The sequence below is a fragment of the Indicator indicator genome, chromosome 3, assembly GCF_027791375.1.
Source record: "Indicator indicator isolate 239-I01 chromosome 3, UM_Iind_1.1, whole genome shotgun sequence".
NCBI lineage: Eukaryota > Metazoa > Chordata > Aves > Piciformes > Indicatoridae > Indicator > Indicator indicator.
Genome location: NC_072012.1, coordinates 20,147,957 through 20,165,906, shown reverse-complemented (window position 1 = coordinate 20,165,906; position 17,950 = coordinate 20,147,957). Strand labels below are relative to the sequence as shown.

General features: G+C 37.5%; 1 protein-coding gene across 1 annotated transcript in view; it reads right to left on the bottom strand.

Moving 5' to 3' along the window:
• PCLO (piccolo presynaptic cytomatrix protein) overlaps positions 1-17,950 on the bottom strand; it is a 310,190-nt gene that overhangs the window by 27,845 nt on the left and 264,395 nt on the right. The window contains exons 21-24 of the mRNA XM_054399702.1: positions 17,211-17,405; positions 15,781-15,963; positions 3,550-3,691; positions 575-642 (exon numbers count right to left, since the gene is read on the bottom strand). Of these exons, the coding sequence (XP_054255677.1) occupies positions 575-642; positions 3,550-3,691; positions 15,781-15,963; positions 17,211-17,405 (588 nt within the window). The remainder of the gene's footprint in view (positions 1-574; positions 643-3,549; positions 3,692-15,780; positions 15,964-17,210; positions 17,406-17,950) is intronic.

Here is a 17,950-nt window from a genome sequence, read left to right as displayed (position 1 = left end):
CTCCAGTATTACAATTTCTCCTTCTTTGGCAACATCATATTTATAGTAAAAAAAAATCACTCAGGATTTCACAATCAGGTAAGAGTTTAACGATACTCTAAAGTGCAGAAGACAAGCCTGATATTCAGCCAATATTTTTATTTAAACTTAATGGGGTTTTGCAGACACCAAAATTAATAATTACTTTATGAAGTAAATATGCTGAAATATTGCAAAAAATAGAGCATGACAGCTATTGGATATTTTCTTCTAATTTAATGGATATTGAGACATCTCCATACTTCATATTTTTATTCCAATACTATGAAAAGTAATGAACATTGAAGGACAGATATTATTCATTTCATTCTAACTATTAATTGCTTTAAATAAACAGGGACTGTCCTCATTTAAACTGAAGACTTGTTAGTTTAGTTCCATGTGTAAAGGGCCCTCAGAGTAACTGAAAGACAGGATCTTAGTGTATAATACAAAGACATCACAGACTAACGTTCCATAGCATAACAAAAGAAACAAGCATATTGGTTTTATAAGCACAGGATACCACTGTAGTGTTGTTTGTATTTCTTTTTACCTTCTGCATCGGTTAATCCTACTCCTGGCTGCTTTACTGCTTCTTGTCCATTCTGGCTCATCTTCCCTCTGTTAAAAGATAAGGTGGTAGTTGTCAGTAAAACAGAAAGAGATGCGATCTAAGACGATGTACCCAGGCCAACAAGGCTTGGGTCTGCACAAAAAGACAAATATCACAGGAATTCATAAAAATGTCCCCCTAAAAAGTATAAAAAACAAAGTAGATGGTAGGGCTCTTTCTATTACTGTGTGGACAGATCACTTAAGAATATATATTTTTTTTTCCTCTTATGGTGACAACTGCAATCACATCCTACTAAACCTGTACATTCTTACAGAATGAGGACATCAGGTGTTGGGTGCAACCTGCACCCCATCAGCCTGGGGTTACACAAACACTCTGCGTGTCTCCTCCCCTGACTTTTTCCTGTTGTAGTGACCAGTGAAATATACAATATGGAGTCATGACTTGGATCTACAATAGTTACTTTAAAGGTAAGGCATGTTTGTGGCCGTTATCATCCTTAAATGATTGTTTTTGCATTACAGTTTAGGTTTAGCAGAAGCAACAATTCAGTTCTGAGACTTACATTAGTCTTAAAGTAAGATAAGTGGAATAAATCCTGCTCTGGGTGTCCCTATCTTTCTCTACTAGATGTTAGAAAAAACCTGGATGTCTAGATATCTACTTTTAGGCAACAAAATTTAGGTAAAGTATAACCTATCTTTAAACATATTTGTTGCAAGATCTAAGGCATGATTACAATCACTCTCAAAACCACGTCTGCTACTATTAGATGTTTTTATTTCTATTTGTCTTTCTCCCTCAAGACTCTGACATGCTGTGATAGAGAATATAAGATGTTATATTCAGACGCATGTGATTCCTCTGGGGCTAAAGGGTCAGCACTGTTCTTTGCTACCAATGAGTCAGCCTCATATTTTGCAGCAGCAACAGAAGCTGTTACATTTCATAATGAACTAAGATTAGCATAAAATGCCAGTTTTTCAAGTGATTTAAAATTCCATATTGACTGAAAGTTATTAAATTTTTTTCAGTGAAACAATGTTTATGAAACATAGACACGATACAAGAATTAATTGTCCCTAGGGTTAGATTCCTTACACATTGTTCAGTTGCTTTTCACTTTTGTATTCAAAATTAATGTAACTGCAGACATTGTATTGGTTTAGGTGGTCACACAGTGCAAAAACAGAGAATCTGGTATTTGTCAGAGAGGATAACATAAATAACTTTCAGGATTATCACAGCTGGATAAGAAGAGGTTTGTTTTTTTTTTTTAATAATATTTCCCAAATAGAAAGACCTTACAAGATTTATTCTGCTGTGTATAATTGCTCATTATAAATGATTAATTTCCCTTGGTAATTATAACAACATTTAATATTGAAAAGTGTTCTAATCAGTTACCTCCTCAAACAGTTCCCATTGTGTCACTACTTAATTCTTTCATTTTGCTTCATGATGAAATGTTTCATTTGGAGTAAAAAGTTTAAAACTCAGCCTAACCAACAGTTTCTGTTGATAGGTCAGAAAATTAATAAAATAGAGAGCTTATAACCAAAAATATTTTTATATGTCACATTATGTAAATTCCAAATTGCAAGCTGCAGTCCTATGGAATTATTCTACAAGGTCTCAATCCCTGAAGTTACTATCAAGCCAGTGTAAATGCAAATGTTGTCTAGAATTTCAATTATACATATATTGAGATATGTAAGAATTTTTACCCAGAGCTGAAAATGGAAACAGTTATCTATTTTAAAATATTCTCCCTAGGAACGATCCCAAATGTTTCTGATGGTAGACAGAATTTTGTCATTCATTTTCATTATACTGGTATGTAAAGTCCTTGAGGCTAACATGAAAAAACCCCCACGTTTCTTCCCTATATAAATATCTCCTGTTATTTTTAAAGTCTCTGTCTAATCTCAGCCTATAAAGGATTTACTTTAAAGATATCATAGTAAAAAAAATTAGTAAACAAACAAAAAAAATAATGTATCTGGAAGGCTTGATATATTTTACTTATGTAAGTAAAAATTATGGGAACAAATTACTACACAAGAAATGTTGAAGTAATGGAGTCTTCTTCCTGCTTTCCAGGAGAAATGGAGCTGGTCTCAGGCTTTACGGACTTGTGGATCAGTCATCCAAATAGCAAGTAGCTATAGATATTGCTAGACAATAGTAAGTGGACTCAAATTTAGGAGCCGTGAAATAAAAAAGTCTGCTGAGAGCTCCATCTTGTGTTTCTGTGCACAAAGATCTTTGCTTTTCTTATTAGGAATGACATAAAAATAATTTCCTTTTGAGACAGTCAAATCTAATTGATGATTGTTTTTTTGCCCCTGGGAATTAAAACTCATTTTAACAAAGAGCAAGATGAATGAAAAGTTCAATGAGAATTAAACCATTGATAACTACAGCCTCCTAGATTCTGTAGATGAAATATTAGATTTATGTCTATTCTCCTTTTAGCTGCTAGTAAAAACAAACAAATTTGAAAACATCGGGGTTTATTTTATAAAATGATGAATATGTGAAAATGTTCCACTGAATGAAACTTGGGGAAATTTATATCCAGAATCTGAAATCAGTTGCGCTAGTAATGCTTCTTTCTAGAAGGCAATCAATCTGAAAACTCGTGCTAAATATTCTTAAGTTTACAAAGGTTATACTTTTAAAACATAGCCCAAACACCTACATCAAAGGCTGAGACTAACAGCTCTCCTGTGTGACAGCCCTAAATTCATGAGGCTGAGAAGAGGTTTGGTTGGTTATTCACAATTTAGTGCTCAACAAAGCAGAATAACAGCGTGAGCTCTGAGAAATTCTCCCCAGTCTGTTGCTATTCTATTGTAAAACTGAAGTCTGCAGAGGCAACTGGCAAGTTAAGGGTCTACAAATAATCAGTGCATGGAGGATACAGTATATTAAAGGAAAAGCCTTACATTCTTGGGATGGGAAATAGATTGTTCTCTCCTGTGGCACTGCTGCTGCCTTCGCTATCCATGCTGTATCCACTGCCAAAACTACTGGCTGACGAGCCAGTGGAGACAGAACTTTCTGCAGGTCGGTGGTTAGTAGATCTTGCTGTACAGGGTGGGAATAGTGAGTTACCAAAAGTCTTGTAAGACATGAGTACCATCCATGTCAAGAAAAAAACCCACAGTAATTAATCAAAATCACATGCTGCAAACACTTTCACATTTTTTACTCTACATTCCAGTGTTACGTTATCATCTTTTTAAGGTGATGTTTATTTTCACATAGAATACAGTGTTCTAAACCAAATTGTATCCCATCACATTTTTCTCCAATTGTGTTAATAGTCCAAAACAACACCTGAAGGAAGTTCAAAACTACCCTGAAGGAAGAAAAGAATGAATTAGATTGATTAGCTCTGCATTTCTGATTAAAACTGCAGAAAACCATTTATTAATCTGAAACATTTCATACGGCAATTTCGCAAATGTCCTCATATTCCTCATGAAACATTCTTTGCATTCAGTGATTTTGAGGAGAGGAAGCTGAAAGGAAAGGAAAGTACATCTATAGTCACAGAGAGCGTATGAAGGCCTCCACCCCTCTACAGACAGAACACAGCTACTGCATTATATTTCTCAACCTGCTCCTACATATCCAGATTTCTCTTACTGCATGCCTAGAATTTTAATGCATATGATTTGATGAGATGCTCTAAGCTAGTTTAGAACCATTTGGTGTAGAAAATACACACCAGCATACGTTATTTTTACATCAGGTGCCTTATTTTGTGTTTCAGATATTATGGTACTGCATGAACAATTCTTACAATATTCAGCCTTCAGCAAGTTGAGAAATATAAACAAAAAATGACATGGTGACATAACACATAATATCTACTCTGCAGTTCCTGTATTAATTCTCATGTTAAATAACAATTATCTGGGAATATTAATGAAAGTTTTTGGATTTTTTTTTTTATTATTTGTTTTTGGTTTGTTTTGTTAAATGTCCTTTACTGGCTGCAGGTATATACTGGCAATAAAAATACTTACTGTTAATTTTCTGTGAAAATTTAGTGAAGTTTTATGTTAGTTTGGTGAACTGGTGCAAGCAGTTAGAAGAGTTCTTCGAACAAGAAATTAGTCTAGTATCTTAGTGGAAATTACTTCATGTAAGAGCCAGAGCCCCAACAGTGTCTTGTCTAAAACTGACAACTAATATTAGTTATGCCTGACTGAATGAATAATGTATTTGATAAGGATTGTTGCACTCTGCCTGATGCCTTCTCGAACTTAATGCAAAATCAGGTAAATGAAAAACTGAAACTAGAAGAGAGAAATGAAGCCAATCACATGGCATCCATCCTTGGGACAAACTGTTAGTTAAGACATAACTCTTATGCTGCAAAGAGATTCTTTGCTGCTAAACCAAGCTGTTGCGTAACCTTTTTTAAACAAAAATAACCAAAACCAAACCAAACCAAACCAAACCAAAATCCACAAAAACAACAACAACCAAAGAAAAAAAAAGCACAGTTTGAGTCTCCTCTTTTTCACTATTTTATACAGCCACAGAAGGAATCTATCAGCCTCAATTATTTTTAGACAAAAGTATTCTTTAGTTCTATTTCATGATTTTGTACATTGATCCTAGGATTCTTGGATGTTAACACAAATTAATAAACTATACAATCACAATGTGATTAACAGACACTCTCAATCTCATCTGGAGAGTAAGCCCACCCATGGTTTTGCCAGCAGAGATAGCCAGAGTAGAGCAGCATGCCCCACTCAGGCAGCTGTGGGCAGCGGTTGCACTATTACTTTACTTTGTGATGTTGTGGGTGAATTCCAATGACTAAGGTGGCAAAGCAGCAAAGTATTAATGGTAAATGTCAGGAAAGAGCAAGATTTCAGAGAAGAGATGTCAAGCTCTCCTTTATACTGTATTATTGCCAGCTACCCTATATTCAGCAACCTGAACTTGGATTAATTCATGCCTGTTCAAAACTAATCCATAAGCTCCGACAACTGGGAAGGACACTGCAAAACATATGGAAGCCAAGAAAGCATTGTACCAGCACCTAAAAAGTATCTTTAGTCCCTTCCTTAGACATGAATTTGCTTAGTGTAACAACAACATGTGTGGTTGAAAGGGTGGTTCTGGGCTCTTACTTTTATTGATTGCACTGTAAAAGTTGGAGGCTGGAGTAATTTCTTACATCTTTACTACTGGATTTCTAAAATCAGTAAGAACCTAGAATTTAGCTCAATCCAGAAAAGATTGAATGATGCCTTTAAAAATTGTTTTAGAAGTTTTGCTACAGCTATTTATAATCAAAACATAGTTTTCTTTTGAAACAGCTGTATCCTAATGAAACATTCAGTGTGTTTTATTTTTAGTTTCTCTACTGCTTTGACTAATTTACATCTTTTTCTATATTGCTGTTATTTTATTTCTTTATTTCCATAAGATCTCTTGGTGAATGGTTATAATGGATCCAAGTTTAGATTCCCAACTGGATTTTGAAAATTCTGAAGTTCAAAGCTATTCTTGCTCCTTTTTTTTTTTTCTCCTGTGTGCTGTGTACTACAACATAATTTTAAGACAAGAAATTAAATCCACAAATAGATTTACAGCTGATTTATGACAAATTAAGAATCTCGGTACAGAGAATACCTCCATCCCCTTTTTCTATTTATCTATATTTTTAACGGGTAAATCTGAATTTCTAAACTTCTACTGCTGATTATTTAGAAAATTTCCAAGTTCTGAAGATTCACAGAATGCATTTTGTTGGAAGTGACCCTCAAAGGTCATCTTGTCCAATCCCAGGCTGCCCAGGGTCACATTGAGTCTGATCCTGAATGCCTCCAGGGACAGAGCCTCAACCACATCCCTGGGCAACCTGTTCCAGTATTTTAGCATTCTTATTGTAAAGAACTTCCTCCTCATGACTGACCTAAATCTACCCTGCTCCAGTTTCAAAACATTGCCCTTCATCCTATCACAAGCCCTTCTAAACAGTACTTCCCCAGCCTTCATGTAGGTCCCCTTCAGATATTGAAATGTGGTGATGTGGTGATGCCTGCTGTAAGACAATATTCTGTCTGAGAGGAAAGATGTCTTCCCACCTCCAGTCCATTCCCTGTGAATTTTTTATGCAGTTTATCAGGTGCTTGTTACTTTTTAAGATTATAAATTCAGTGATGTCTGGGCTGTCCAGCTGCTGAGCTACAAAGAATAGAAATGCTGCCTCTGAAACTGGACACGGAGCACTGAAGCAGGATGCCCAGAGAGGTTGTGGAGCCTCCTTCTCTGGAGACATTCAAAACCCACCTGGATGCATTTCTGTGCAGCCTGTCTGAGGTGATCCTGCTTTGGCAGGGGAGTTGGACTGGATGATCTCAGGAGGTGTCTTCCAATGCCTTACAATTTGTGATTCTGTGATACCTTTTGTGTTCTGTAAACAATACAGACTTTTCTTTCAACGGTGTTATTTAATGATGTGTTCCCTTACAACTTCTTGGCAAAGAATTGCTGAGTCAGAAAATGAAGGCTAGCACTGCCCTCATCTTTTAGATCCATTTTTTGTTTGTTTCTTTTTGTATTTTTCAAATACTTACTCTTCTTCTTTGCAAAATATTCATTGAAATCATCTATGGACAAAAATATACTTTTGCTTATTCTTAGGTTTATGGACCCAGACAGAAAATCAGCTTTCATAATCAAGGAAAACATGTACGTCATGCCCTACTATAAAGAAAACATTGTATTAAAATCAGTAAGAAAAGAGGATGGAAGATGTATGGTTTAATCTTTCAGAAAAGTCTGGGTTTGTAACAAAGAAGATGCTTTTTATAAAACTTAACATAAGCAAGATAGATAATTCACACAAAACCTATAGCCATGAACTGTCAAAGTAGTCAGCAGCAAAATGGAAACAATTCAGCACTGTCAGACACTCCAGGTATTCTTCCACAGTGAATGGACTTACTTTTTTTCTTTTTTTTCCTCTTAATTTTAAATTTGAAAAATGGGCCTATGCTGTTTGGTGGTTCCTGTAGATAAAAGAAGGGCAGACTCAAGCAGAACTTACTGCTGGGGATTAAATTCTAAGTGTTCCCTTTTTCAAGTATCTGTCTAGAAGCAGAAATAGAAATGGTGAAACATATTTGCCTCTAATTGATTAAAAAAAAATCCAAACAAAACACACAAAAACCCCCTCAAAAACCTTCTTTATAGTTGGCAGTCTTGTGAGAAACCCAGGGTCACACAAAAGGCTATCACCAGGCTGCATCTTAAAGAGATGCAGGTGAAAACACTGGTCTGCTTTGGCTAGTTTGCTACTGACCAACAGGCTGAGCATGTCACACAGTCTTCTGACAGAACCTAGCCTACTCCTCACTCTCACTTTCCTTGTTTCATGTCTTCAGTTTTGAACTGCCCTCAAATGACAGTTGACCTGTTTTCATGAAAGGTTTCCTGTCACTAACAGTAAATGCTGTTCACGATTGCTCCATAAGGTTCTGCCATGTAAAACTCTGTTTCTAGTTGCATCTCTTGCAAACTGGCAAGAGAATGGGGATACATAAACGAGTGATCAAAGGCATATATACCTCAGGTCAGTTGTGATAGTTTTCTTTTCCTCATTCTTCCTCCTAGACCATGGTCTCATCCATTTCAGCCATGTTTTTATATTACACATGGTTTTGACCCCACACTAAGCAGTGATGCCTTGTGAACACTATACAGAGCAATTTACCATTTAAAGTGAGGAATGGCAGAACAGCTCTCATCTAAAACTGTGCTAGTGGAATTTCTTTACCCATCAAAGCAATTCTGATGAAACAATTTTCTTTCATGTGTTCCATAAGATTAGGCTACCATCTAATAGACTTTGGAAATTAGAGTTATCAAATGAAGAATCTGAGTAATTTCCTAAAATTACATGTCAGCTTGAAATAGTGGAAGTGTAAATAGCAGGAATAGCCAAAGCAGGATGTGCCAGCTATGAGACTGAAACATGATTCAAAGGAGAGACTCAGATTATTGCAGTCTGCTGAGAGGAAGGGCAAACTGTTCCTGGTTGATAATGATTCTTGGAAATGGGTTATTTGTAGCAGTATGAAGACCCATTTAACTTGGAAATTAAGAGACTAGTGATGCTAAGTTTAAAACAGCTTTGGGAAGTAAATTATTTAAAGTGTGAAAAAAATAGCTTAAATTACTGTAGGAAATTAAAATATGGCATGGCCTATTAAAAGTGTAAAAGCGGATACAGACCTAAATGAACCCCAGATAAGCAGGTATTTAAATCCACACTCATACCCAGTTCAAAAGATACATGGAACCTGGGAGTGGATTTAATTTCACTCCACATTGTTGCTAACACCAGTAAATAGAGTTTAGTGATAAGGAAAATTCCTGTCGATTTTATTTCCTTACAGCTAAGCAGCTAAAAATCACTCAGTGCTGGCTCAGACCTACATCATGGGTTTTAGAGTGCTAGCAGTATTTCAATACCTGTATCACAATCTGTTTCTCTGTAGGTTTAACCTGTTGTGCTGACATTTCCAGAATCACAGAATGTTAGGAGCTGGAAAGGACCTCCAGATATTGTCCAGTCCAGGCCCCCTGCCAAAGAAGGATAACCTACAGTAGGCTGCACAGGAACACATCCAGGTGGGTTTTGAAAGCCTCCAGAGAAGGAGCCTCCACGACCTCTCTGGGCAGCCCATTACAGTGCTCCCGTACCCTCACTGTAAAGAAGTGTCTCCTCATGTTGAGGTGGAACCTCCTGCGTTCCAGATTGTGTCCTTTGCTCCTTGTCCTAACACTGGGCACCAAAAAAAAGAGCCTGGCACCTTCAGATTGACACCCACCCCTTAGATATTTATAGACATTGATAAATCTCTCATCCTTCTCTTCTCAAGACTGAACAGCCCCTGGTCTCTCAGTCTTTCTTCATAGCAGAGATGTTCAAATCCTGCAATCATCCTCATAGCTCTCTGTTGAACTGTCTCCAGTAGAACCCTGTTTCTCTTGAACTGGGGAGCCTAAAACTGTACACAGGTGTGGTCTCAGCATGGCAGAGTAGAGAGGAAGGAGAACCTCCCTAGACCTGCTTAATGCATCCTAGGATGTCTCTTGTCCACAAGAACACATTGCTGTCTCCTGGAGAACTTGCTGTCTGATAGGACTTTTTGTCAAAGTCATTGGACCGAGGGGGTCATTAAAAGCAGTCATGATGCCTTCTGAATTAAAATATTTTAAATTGGAGTTCTTTGGTAGGTGTAAACTGGCAGGCTCATTTGGGTACAACAGCGAAAATGCTGTTGCACTGTCTGCCTGCTCTAGCTATTCTAGCTAAAAGTATCAGCTCTGATAGCAGACTTCCCTCTGACCAGTCGAATAACATGGCACACAAGCACTTGGAGAGTAGCTTCTTGGGATATCAAAGAAAAGCTTTTGTGTCATGATGGAAAATTTATAGTGTGAAAGAGGAAATGTTCTCTATGAGACAGGAGATCTAATAGGTTCTGAGTGCTTGCACTATATTTGGGATTTTTTGGAAAATAATGTGATTTTAAATTCCCAGGGGGTGGGGCTAAAAACCCCTTTCTAGTACAGAGTTTAAAACTATAGGAAAAATAAACAGAAATTGCTGGAGAATTTTGCATTGCCTAATTTAATGACTGTATTTGGACCTTTAACTGAAACACATGGTGTCTTTTCTAAGGCTTTTAACATTTGCTAATTTAAGTCAATTCTATAGCAGTGCTTTTCTGCTGGCAGGTTCTTTGCTTCTTTAGTTGGGTTTCTAATGTGTGCCAAATAAAAGAGAATGCGCATTTGGCAACCATCTTCATAGGATGTTCAAGCTCGTCTTTCATGAGTGGAAGCATAGAAAAATGCATAGGACTACGATGATTTTCAGGCTTAAAATCACCTACTGAGTGATCCTAGTAAAAATCAAAATAGTTTTCTAGAAATCTTCTTCTTTAGTGATGAACTATTTTCTTTGTTGTTGACCATTGGATATTCTGAGTTAATAAAGGACTTTAGTTTTCATTGTACAATCATTGTACCTTTTGGGTTAAAACTGGTACCTCTCCCTCTGCAAATAACAAGGACCTCATTGAATTCTACCCACTAAGCAATACCCATGTAGAGACCACAGCTCTGTGTATTTCAAAACCTAACCAGTTATGTAGATTGGTACTGGCTGCATAGTGAACACTTTTATGTGCTCTGAGCTTATTTCACTGGAAACTACACTTTTACTATTCTGGTAAAGCAGAGTTTGTGCATCTTTCTACTTCACAAGGATACCAAAGGTAAATTTTGCTGGGTTTTGTCTTTTTTATTTATTTCACTAGAAATTATTAAAACTATAGCATGTAGCTCATTCTTGTAAAACTATAAATTGGCATTGAATAGGCATTTTATATAAAGTCAGTAAATAACTACATTGAAGATACATATACTGGTTTATATGCACATGACCAAAGAACAGGTAATTATTATCAGCATAAATCTACCTCTTTAAACATCTGAAGAACTCTGAAACAATCTATTGTGTTTGAATCTGCCCAGAAAATTTTGTATAATGGAAAGATCCTTCTATGGGATACATTACTGACTTAAAAGGGAGTGGAGTGACTGACAAGCAAGATGTTGAATTTATGGAAAGCTGTGCTAGCATGTGCTGTTTATGTGCTTGGGGAATGGTGCTGATTTTTTAAATGTCTAAAATCTAAGAATGTAGTTAATAAAAAATGGGAAAAGAAATCTTATGCTTCTGCTTTGGAAATGGGCTAGGCATCAATTATTCCAAGGACTGGAATACCTCTGCTATGACGATAGGCTGACGGAGCTGGGGTTGTTCAGCATAGAGAAGACAAGGTTCCAGGGGGACCTTAGAGCTGCCTTCCAGTACCTGAAGGGATCTCACAGGAAGGCTGGAGAGGGACTTTTCCTAATGGTGTCTAAACTGGATCTTAGGAAGTTCTTCAGTGGGAGGGTGGTGAGAATTTAGCGTAGGCTGCCTGGGAGGGCTGTGGATGCCTCCTCCCTTGGTGTTGAAGGCCAGGTTGGGTGAGGCCTTGAGCACCAGCCAAGTTTAGTTGAGAGGTATCCCTGCCCATGGTGGGCAGGGTGCAGTAGATGATCTCTGAGGTCCCTTCCAACCTAAGCCATTCTGTGGTACTATGACTTACACTATTTCAAAACTGAGTCATCTAGGGGATAAACTATAATACATAGATTTCTGTTGAATGTGATTAATTTTATGTGAATAAGTAATTTGCAAAAATTCAGATTTTTTTTTTTGCAAAAAATAAATTAACTCCAACCTAGGCACTGCTCCCTCCCTGTGGCTTGAATCCCTTGCAAATTCTGCCTTTAAAGGGTTGACTCTGAAACGTTCCTCTTTCTCTCTGAGGGGTGTGTTGGGAATGTGTGTTAGGAAGTGAGGTTCTTTGCAGATTACACTCATCTCTCACAGGCAACAAGATTTATTTCTGATTAATTAAATGCTGTAGTTGAATAATGGATTTTACAAAAGTGCTGAACAAAATCCAGTGTTTTCTGTTGTTGCTTCACCTTAATTTTTACACACACTAAAAAATACATATTTATTTATTTTACTGTTTAAAATTAAGTTTATTTAGCTTAACTGTTTCTGTATTAAAGTGATGGAAGCCCTTTGTATTCACAATATATAATATGTATGTCATAGGTGCTGGGTTTTTTATGATCACTTTTTGTCAGACACACAGTTCATAACTGACCAAATGCATCCAGTAGAAACAGTCCTAGGAGTTGGAATTAGACAAAGATTTCTCTGGGATGTTCTAAGAATGACTGAGGGTTCTTGTATTATTTTTTCTTGGTTTATGTTGTCTTGAGGGGGAGGAGGAGTGTGTGTTTCTGGTTGGTTTGTTTGTTTTGTTTGGGTTTTTTGTTTTGGTTTGAGTTTGTTTGTTTGGATTTTTGTTTCACAGACTCACAGAATCAACCAGGTTGGAAAATACCTCAGAGATCATCAAGCCCAATGTATTTGGACTCCTCTGTTTGGTTGTTTGCTTGTTTTTTAAATGCCAATTCAATTTCTGTTAAACAAACCAAACCAACCAAACCAACCAAAAAAGCAAAGAAGAAGATATTCAGAGACTATGTTAAAGGAGAAAACTTTTTCTGAGAAGGACTGATGATCACTTATAACACAGAATTTTTCCTTTCACCCTTGTGGAAATCTTGAAGATTAGGGACTAGGGCTGAAAAAAAAAAAACCCAAAAGATTTTTTACAAAATGCTGTTCCCTGACAAACCCAGAGAGAAATAGCTGTGCTGGAAAATGATGATGATGTTGTGGATTATCTGCAATGCCTTTTTTAATAAAGGTATTTGAAGGTTAGAGACAAGAAAAAAGAAAACAAATTACTAACTTGCCAAGATGACTATTCCAGCCCATAAAACCATTTCCTAATGGTTTCTTTTCCAGGTGACAAAAAATAGGCTGTAATGGGGGTGGTTACCACAACCATGCAGCGTCCCTGTAGGAAAGGGCTTTCAAACTGATGATGCCTTGTTAGTAAATTCGCTCCATTCTCAGAATTTTTGAACTGCAGAGAAAACCTCTCCTTCCTTTAACACTTCCTCCTCCTACAAACAACTCCATAGATTGAAAATTGATTTGAGCATCTTTGGTACTTTTTCTATTCAAGACCATAATCTCTTCTTGTTTTACCTACAGACTCCACAAATCTGCAATTAACTCATCTTGATTTTTGTTCCTACTTGAAATGCATTAACCTCCAAATAATAATTATTGGCCCACCTCAGATGAATAAATTAGGACAAACTAGTTTTGGCACAACAAGAAGAAGCCAAAACTTCTCACAGATCTGAAACCAGACTTCCAAACTATGTGTAAGTGACTATGCATTGCATAGATTTGTCCCAAGTAGAAAGACAAAAGTACCCAGTCTCTTCATAGTAAATCTAACCTTGTTTATATTTTAATGCTATGAATGTGGGCTCCTATTCCCATAATGTTTTGCTGAGCCAAACGTATATCAATACACATCCTTTTGGCAAATTTAAAAGTGAAGAAGCTTGCATAACAGTTCAGTGGCAAGGGTACCTGAAGCCAACAGCTTTGCTTTTTCCTGTAATGAAAGTATATTTGAACCTTGATTCAAATCTATACCACAAGCAAAAGGTTTTAGGGATGCTTATCTATGCCAAAGGCATCACAGGATTTCAAGGCTCTACAAGAAATCTCTACAGACGTGACACCTCAAAAGATCAAAAGGTTATGTAGATTTCTGTGGTATACACCTGAGGAATAGAATGGGCCTTTCACTTATGATATCTGAAATAGTTCTATAATACCCTCTGGCCTCTGCCTGAACTGAGCAGCTGGACTTGAGCTGTAGGGTAAGACAATATGTAAGTGGGTGGATACACAGGTGTGTAGATAATTTATCGAAGAGTTCTTAAGGCTCTCACAAGGGACAACTTGTTACTTCTAAATACAATGTTTAAAATGGTTTGCAGTTTACCCTAGTTAATCAGTTACTTCAACATCACACCAGTTCTTTTAATTGTCACCTGTAGAGTATATTGGCTGAAGTATTGTTCCCTCTTTCTCTTTTACAACCTTCTAACGGTTTTTATTAAATTGAGAGCAGCCCTGCAGAAAAGGACTTGGGGGTGCTGGTGAATGAGAACATGGACATGAGACAACAGTGTTGTGCTTGTAGCCCAGAAGGCAAATGGTAGCACAGGCTGCATCAAAAGAAGTGTGGCCAGCAGGTCCAGAGTGGTGATTCTGCCACTTTGCCTTGCGAAAGACCTCACTTTGAGTGCTGCATCCAGCTCTGGAGTCTTCAACACATGAAAGACATGGACCTGATGGAGTGGGTCCAGAGGAGGACCACAAAAATAATCAGGGGGCTGGAGCACTCCTGCTATGAGGACAGGCTGAGGGAGCTGGGGTTGTTCAGTTTGGAGAAGTCTCCAGGCAGACCTAACAGTGGCCTGCCAGTACCTAAAGGAGGCTACAAAAAAGCTGCAGAGGGACTGTTTCCAAATGCCTGTAGTGATAGGATGAGGGCCAATGGTTTGAATTTATAGAAGATTTAAATTCAATGTTAGAAAAAAGTTCTTTAACCATGAGGGTGGTGGAACACTGGAACAGGTTCTCAAGGGAGGTAATTGGGGCCCCATTCCTGGAGATATTCAAGGTAAGACTTGACAAACTGAACAATTTGATCTAGTGCAGGATGTCCCTGTTGACTCCAGGGGGCTGGGACTGGATAACCTTTGGAGGTCCCTTCCAACCCAAACCATTCTATGATGCTACGATTCTACTATGCAGACCATGGTGTGCAATGGTGTTGACAGAAAAAACTTTCAATGAATTGTGAGAGCTTGGGAAGGGATTACAGCACAAGAGAAGATCTGAGAGTCCAGTCTGTAAATTTATTTGGATAATCCCTTGGATTCCATGGAAATAAACAAAAGGCTGCAGAAGTCAAAAGAACAGTGCCAATTTCAACCAGTTGAGATTCTGGCTCTTTATTTGTGACAAGGAAGAAACTGAGGTATGGTATTCAGGCTTGATGTACAGGTGCATACAGATAGAAAACAGTATTTTAGAAGGCTGATAGGAAAGTTATCGAGATTGAGCTGTACATGGAGCAAAACTTTCCTTTCCACTGGTGGTTTGAAAAATTATTTATGCTAGCAACTTTTGACATAACTATGCTGGGAGAGGAAAAGCAAATGGTTAATGTCCCAATTAGAATTCCAGAAACAAACATGTGTAATTAGGATTTGTAACAGTACAAGAAACTTCAAGCATATTTAAGCAGACCAGCTTGCATGCATGCCTTATATTAAGCAATGACATGAGGAAAGCTGTACCATTTCTCAACAGAAGTCTATGTCCTCCAGTGGAATGGAAGTGCACACGTTTGTTGTTTTGTAATGTTTCTTAGCACGGTTTTTAATTATGGATTTATGTGCTGATGTGGAAAAATCAAGCAAAGTTCTTGATTATTTAACATTTACAGCACTTAATGGAGGGGTAAAATAAATAATTAAATATCACAATGAATTAGTAGACATGGCAAGAAGGATTTGGGATGTGGTTGGCTTCTTAACCATGTCTTTCTGCTCACCTCCTTCAGGCTTGACTGGTCCATCAGACATCACTTTCCTGAGGGCTAGTTGGCTTTGGTCTTTGTTGTCATTGGCTGGTGGAGGCAGATTGTCAGACTGAGTTCTTTGAATAGGGAGGACTCCTGCTATGCTGTGTCTGTGCTGCTTCCTGGCATGATTAGACTGACCGCTTTTATGTGCTGCTGTGGCAGTGTGGGTGAAATGGAAACCCAGAGTATGTATCCTCAGATGGAACCAGCTTAAATGTTATTCATGCAAACAGAAGTGTTTTTTTTTTTCTGTATTTAAGTAAGTAGTGTTTTCAAACACCAAAGAGACACCACATGCACAGCATTAAAGAGTATTAAAACTGGCTGTTTCTTTATTAATGACGGTGGAGACAAGGGAAATAATTTCCCCCCAGTTTTTGCATTATACCATGATAAATTTATGGCATATCCACAAATCCTGAAGACAAACATAATGATTCCACAGTCAGAGAGTTTTCATTTGCCATCAACTAAACCCTCAACTAGTAATCAGATACTGGTCTGAAGTGTACTCTGGAGATCAATCCCTTTGAATGGGAAAGGTTTAATTTATTTATCTATTTTAAATTATCAGGTGAATTCTATCTTGACCCTTAATCAATCCATAGCACAGAAATGACTAGGAAAAGTTAACTCACCATGACACCTGACTTAGATTTCATCTCCCTTTGCCTTTGATAAATTGATAATGCTGTTAATGGCTTTGTGTGTTTGATGACTTTGTATTTCATGTGTTCAGTGTTACTGTCTATTGCTCTTCTGCTTATCACTAACATGATTTTATCCAAGATACTACGAAGGTTGCTTTATATTTCCTTTCAGAAAAAAAAATAGATATTTACAGTCATGTTGCAAAAATAGAAATCTCAGCCATGTAGTTAAAAAATTTTTTTCTATAACTTTAAATCTTTTCTGTGTATAGTTCTGTCTTTCCTGATTCCTACTTATGGATGTATCTTATTAATGTGCTCTCAGTACTTGACGTGTGCAAATCGATGAGCTAGCAGCTGCATCTCTGCAGGTTTTGATTATGACATTGGTAGTCATCTAGTGACATCAAAACACCACCACACAATGGAATTCTTTGTGAGTCATGCACAACCATGGAACATCATGGACCATGAGAGAAGGGACTGATGGAGAAACAGCCAGTTTCACGGCAGTCTATATAAATTAAAGTAAATAAATAAATAAATAAAAGACTTCTACATACAAGAGTCTATTGTAACTATATGTATTCACACACAGGCACACAAAGAAAGACACTGAATTGAGTGAGCACAGTGTGCCAAGAACAGAAACAAACAAACAAAAATAGCCAAAAAGGGAAGGACAGCAGGAAAAAAGGCAACAGATGAACATTAAGCTGCCATGCTGAGGAATTTATTTGCGTCTTTTACTTGGTTGAAGGCGAAGCTGTTGGACAGCTGCTTCAGCAGCGGCGATGGCTGCCCCAGCGTCTTCAAGGTGGGTTTGAGTGACGCTGGTTTTGCTTTGGCTGCGAGATGGACCATGAGAGCGCAGATGTCCTTCAGAGGAAGATTTGGAGCTCCCTGGACTGCTGTGGGATTTCTCAATGGTGGGCACCTGCATGTCTACCAGGAAAATGAAGAAGCACAGCTGTTGCATTTATTAAAAACAGACAATTCCACTGACTTTTCTGGCTGCCTTCTAGAACAAGGAATAAAGATTCTGCTATGTGATGCCATTCAAAGTCTCAGGATATATCACGATTAAGAAACTCTTACAGAGCACCATTTTCTACTTCCTCACTGTTCCCTGGTCCAGGGAATAATTAATTTACTATTGGGTTTCTATCACCTATGAATTATGCCTCCTTTCTTGGTTCACAGTGGTAGATGACGGGATAGTCTAAAGAGTAATCTTTTCTCCACTTTCTGTTTCTCTAATAGGTGGACACTAACTAGCACCACTTACAGTGGTACCAAAACCACAGGTGATACAAGCCGTTTTATTCTGATGTGTGCCTAGGTCAAAAACATAGCTTAACTTAAAATAGTTTCTATATTCACCTCTAATTTAGATACATATCTTACCAATGCTTCAATCCCTAGCAAAACATTACACAGGAGATGGAGTCTTATCACTCTGAAGCTCTCATTTGGGTGCTATTCTGCGT